The 5,547-nt window shown below is 48.1% G+C and overlaps 1 protein-coding gene across 1 annotated transcript in view; it reads right to left on the bottom strand.

The window, feature by feature from the left end:
* The window catches only part of LOC135206575 (ubiquitin-protein ligase E3B-like), a 51,636-nt gene extending 46,484 nt beyond the window's left edge, over nt 1-5,152 (bottom strand). Inside the window, exon 1 of the mRNA XM_064237918.1 lies at nt 5,117-5,152. Within this exon, the coding sequence (XP_064093988.1) occupies nt 5,117-5,152 (36 nt within the window). The remainder of the gene's footprint in view (nt 1-5,116) is intronic.
* Between the last annotated feature and the right edge of the window lie 395 nt (nt 5,153-5,547).

Below are 5,547 nucleotides of genomic sequence, written 5' to 3'. Positions count from 1 at the left end.
TCTCCGGGGCTTCGTTTGTAAGGACTCACAAATGACCCTTTATTCAGGCTACTGCCATGAAGGACGCCGCGTCAGCTACCCTGAAAGCCTGGGTAGGTGGTTTTCGGGAAGAACGTTTGTCAAGGGGCAGCTGTACATTTTAGACAAGAGTATGGCTGTCCGCATCTTCCAGGTGGCAAGTCGACCGGCTACGTCGACCCTGTTGCGGCAGCTCCGGCTATAGCTGCCATCCAGCTGCAAGTCGGCGGCAGGCCTTGGCGGAGGGAGGAGCCCGGAGATCACGGAGGACGTTGCCACCCTGGACCTTAACGTGGAACCCTTGACGGTAGGGGAAGTGAGTTGATGGTTGAGGTAGGTTTGCTGGGCGCTCAAGGGCTTCCCTTGGCGCGTCTGGATCTTCGTCTCCTGTCCCTTCTTCCACTTCTTTCCAAGGTTTTTCTGCATCGGTATTTCTGCCTAGGACGTCTTCCCCGCCTCATTGTTCCTAAAGTCAAAGGACAATGCGAACAAAAAACCCTTGAGAGGTCGTCTTCTAAGAAAGACTTCGGCCTCATCATCTCATAAGTCTCCGGCTCACCATCCCGGAGCAGAGAAAGCGAAGTCATCCTCTTCTTCGCACTCTAAAGGGTCAAGGGGCAAGTCCTCTAAAGAGAAGGTCCGCGCTCCCGCCGAGCCAGTACCTTCAACGTCCACAGGAGCTCGTCCCGAAGACCCCTACTGCGACAGTCACCTCTGGCCCCCTTCGATCCTGACTCAAATTTATTAGCAGTGGTGTTGCAACGGGTGGGAACATGTGGGGACCATGGGGGCCGGTGAATGACAGGCTTGATCAAATGCTTGCCCAAATCTCCACCTCGTTTGCGCAATCCGGTCAGTCGATCCAGAACATCTCGGATCGGCTGACAAACCAGGAAAACTTGCTGGCGGGCCTGAGGGAACAACCCCCAGCAGTTCTTCCTCTGGCAGGCACCGGAGCAACCCCGATGCCGGACTACGACTCTCTTCCCCCATTCACCATGAGTAATCCTTGGAGGGTAGCAGCCTTCGCACCCTTCAAGGATGGAATGATCTCGATCCCTGACTGTGGAACTCGTCGCATCGAGGACTTCGAGTTCCACCCCGCCAATGTTCAACCACCTTTCATGGGGTATGCTAGATTGACGGAAGCAGCTCTAAACAGAGAGGACAAGATCCCGAAAGAGACCGTAATTTACAGTTGGGAGCAAGCCCAGAGAGAATGGGTGAGGTGCCTTGAAGAATGGGACTGTAGCAACACCAAACTTCAGGCATTCAAGAGCCCATTCACAATCTTTGTGGCGGAAGAGGAGGCACCACTCCCCTTCTCCACAAAAATTGCAGAAGTAACCATCCAGGCCGCCATGAAAGACGAGCCTCTCCTTCAACTGAGAGAGTCGGACCCGACGTCCCTACTCTTCCCAGCTGCTGAGGACCTCTGGGCTGACCTTCCGGCTTCTTTTACGGTCGGGAAGCTCAAACCGGACTGTGCTATCGAACAGTTCGGGGAGAGACTCCCAAGACTACCGGACAACCTGATCCAAGCAGAATTCGACGCAAGGATCAGGTTAGGGAGGACCCTTAATGCCTTAGTAATGACAGAGGTTGCCGCCATGACATATGGTACGGAGCCTCTGTTTAAGCTTCTAGCTAAGGTTCAGACGCAGACCATACAGTCTGATCTGTACGACTTCGTTGTAGCAAGACGAAACTGCAGGAAACATGTCCTGCAGGAAGCCACCATAAGGCATGAGCCTAACAAGCTGCTATCGTCTTTGATCTGGGGAGCTGACCTCTTCCCTGAGTCTGCAGTAAACGAGGTCCATCACGAAGCGACCAGGCTCAACCAGAGCCTTAGGGTCCGCTGGGGACTTTCTAGCAAAAGGAAGCCAGAAAGCACCCCCTCTGGTTCTAAGAAATTAAAGAAACCGAGGAAGTTCCCAACCTTCCAAGCACAGCAGCAACAGCAGTTCGTCCAGGCAGTCCCGGTATCACAACCCATGCAACCGTCGACTTCCAAGAACCAGAGCCAGCCCATCCACCTGTTGACGTCCCAGAACCAGCCCTCGACCTCCTACGCTGTTTCCCCAGCCTTCAATCCTGTGTTCGAAGGCCAGGCGTTCCAAGCCATCAATAGGTTTGGAAGGGGAAGCAGAGCTAGGGGTACATTTCGTCAGAGGGGTGGCGGAAGGGCACCCAACGGGGAGACACTTCCGTGGAGGATGCGGAGCACGTCCTGCACAGACCCAGTGAGAACCCTCAGGTAGGAGGGAGGCTGTTCCTCTTCCGACACCGGTGGGGATTCAGCAACTGGGCACAAAGCATTGTGTCCAAAGGGCTGGGATGGAGTTGGTTCAAAGGTCCTCCTCCATCCAAAACATTCCTTCAAGTACCAACAAAGGAATTGACAGAGTATGCACAAGAGCTCCTTCAGAAAGGAGTAGTATCAAGAGTCAAACATAAAGTTTCAAGGACGCTTGTTCAGCGTGCCAAAGAAAGGCTCAACAAAACGAAGAATAATCTAAGACTTGTCCCGTCTAAACTTATTCATTCGTTGCGACAAGTTCAAAATGCTGACTATCTCGCAGGTGCGGACCTTACTTCCCCGTGGGGCCGTCACCACCTCTATCGATCTTACAGACACATACTATCATATCCCAGTCGTGAGACACTTCCGCCCATATCTAGGCTTCAGGCTAGGAGACCAGGCATTTTCTTTCAAAGCGATGCCCTTCGGGCTGAACGTAGCCCCCAGGGTGTTCACGAAAATAGCGGAATCAGTGGTGTATCAACTGAGATCACAAGGGGTAATGGTAGTAGCGTACCTCGACGATTGGCTCATTTGGGCAACAACCGTCGAGGAATGCCTCAAAGCCACAGGCAAGGTAATTCAGTTTTTGGAACATCTGGGGTTCCAAATAAACAAGACCAATCCAGGCTAAGCCGCGGAGTCTCGTTTCAGTGGCTCGGCATTCAGTGGGACCAAATGAACTCCCACACTCTGTCAATTCCATTGGTCAAAAGGAAAGAAATAGCCAAGTCAATAAGGCAATTCCTCAAATGCAAAAAGACGTCAAGGAGAAACCAGGAAAGGATCCTAGGTTCCCTCCAGTTTGCATCAGTCACAGACGTTCTGTTGAAAGCAAAATTGAAGGATATAAATCAAGTTTGGCGCTCAAGAGCAAATTTCAAATCTCGAGACAAGTTGTCAGTAATTCCGCCAATTCTCCGCAAGCGTCTCCGCCCTTGGGCGGAGTCCAAGAATCTGTCCAAATCAGTTCCTCTCCAGTTCCCTCCTCCGGCGTTGGTTATCCATACGGACGCCTCTCTAAGCGGATGGGGAGGATACTCCCAATTCAAGAAATTTCAAGGGACTTGGTCGCCTCAGTTCCGCCGGCTTTACATAAACATATTGGAAGCCATGGCAGTTTTCCTCACTCTGAAGAGGCTTCTACCAGCCAAGAATTCCCATATAAAGCTGGTTTTGGACAGGACAGCGCAGTAGTGGTACACTGCATCAACAGGGGAGGATCCAAGTCAAAACATGTGAACCATGTCATGATAGCCATTTTTTCCCTAGCAACCAAGTACAAATGGCATCTATCCTCCACTCATCTGGCGGGAGTAAGGAACGTGATAGCAGACGCCCTGTCTCGATCAGTTCCTCTAGAATCGGAGTGGTCCCTGGACAAGCGCTCATTCCAGTGGATATGCCAAAGGGTCCCAGGTCTCCAGGTGGATCTTTTCGCATCTCAAGCGAACCACAAGCTCCCTTGCTATGTGGTCCCAACCTGGACCCTCTGGCTTATGCCATAGACGCCATGTCCATAGATTGGAACCAGTGGAGGAAGATATACTTCTTTCCTCCAGTGAATCTTCTATTGAAAGTCCTGAGCAAACTCAGGACATTCAAGGGACAAGTAGCTCTAGTAGCCCCGGATTGGCCCAAGAGCAACTGGTATCCTCTCCTCCTGGAATTGGGTCTCCGACCTCGACGGATCCTCAATCCCAAACTGTCCCAGTCAGTACAAATGAGGACTGTGTTCGCTTCCTCAGGAATTTTCAAAACCCTAACTTTATGGACTTCATGAAGTTTGCGGCTAAGAGAGATGCAAATATTGATCCCCAGAATATCCTTTTCCTAGAATCGGATAAGAGGGAGTCAACTTTACGCCAGTACGATGCTGCTTTTAAGAAACTGGCAAATTTCCTGAAGGAAACAAACACCCGAACCATGACAGTTAATTTAGCTATATCCTTTTTCAGATCCCTGTTTGAAAAAGGTCTAGCAGCTAGTACTATTACCACTAATAAGTCAGCTTTAAAGAAAATCTTCCAGTTTGGCTTTAAGATAGATTTAACTGACTCCTACTTTACGTCTATTCCTAAAGCCTGTGCTATGCTCAGACCTTCAGAAAGGCCTAGTTCAGTTTCATGGTTCTTGAATGACGTTCTCAAACTGGCTTCAGATACTGACAACGATTCATGTAGCTATCTAATGTTATTAAGAAAAACATTATTTTTTTTTTTACTAAGCCTGGCTTCAGGAGCCAAATATCAGAACTGTCGGCCCTTTCCAGAGCCTCTGGAACATGTAGAATTCCTCCCACCCCTCAGGAGAAGTCCTACTATCTCCAGATCGTAGCTTTTTGGCAAAGAATGAGGACCCCTTAATGAGATGGGCCCCTTGGAAGGTCCTCCCTCTTCCACAAGACCCTTCTCTTTGTCCGGTGACGACCTTACGAGCCTATCTGTCCAGGACATCATCTAGATCCTCAGGCCCCCTCTTTATGAGGGAAAAAGGTGGCACTATTTCAATAAAAGGGATTAGGCAACAAATCCTCTATTTTATCAAACAAGCTAACCCTGATTCATTCCCTAAAGCCCATGACATCAGGGCAGTAGCCACCTCTATCAATTACTTCCAACATATGAATTTCGATGAATTGAAGAAGTATACGGGCTGGAAATCGCTGACAGTTTTAAACGGCATACTTAAAATCCTTGGAATCTCTTAAATTTCCGGCAGTGGCAGCGGGAAACATAGTTTCTCCTGACCACTGTCAGTAGTTGTAGTCAAAGATCCAGATCTCCTTTCTACCTGCCTCACTAACAATTCACCTAACCTTATCGTCATGTTCAATTGGGTCCTTCAGCCTTAGCTACTTAAAAAGGCTACATATGGTGATGTGCCCCTTATTTTTTTGCTAGGGGCACTCACAATTGAAAATATTGATTACTGACTGTAACTATTTAGTGTCGTTTTCCCTTTTTTTTTTTTTTTTTTTTTTTTTTTTCTTTTTTTGTTTTGCTAGGGAAAAACAACATTATATGTATGTTAAGATATTTATTCATATTGTTTCATAAAATCTAGTTCTAAGTTATCATAAGTTAGTTTAAGTTTAATTTTAAGTCCAATTATATGTCTTAAGCTGGCATTTATTATATTAGGTTAAGTTAACCTTAGTTATGATAACTTGTAAAATTTTTCAACTAGATTATATTCATTTATTTTATTCGTTTTATTGAGAC

This window comes from Macrobrachium nipponense, chromosome 31, assembly GCF_015104395.2.
Source record: "Macrobrachium nipponense isolate FS-2020 chromosome 31, ASM1510439v2, whole genome shotgun sequence".
Classification (NCBI taxonomy): Eukaryota; Metazoa; Arthropoda; class Malacostraca; order Decapoda; family Palaemonidae; genus Macrobrachium; species Macrobrachium nipponense.
Note: the sequence above shows the minus strand (reverse complement) of the source record. Positions and strands in the feature narration are given on the sequence as shown.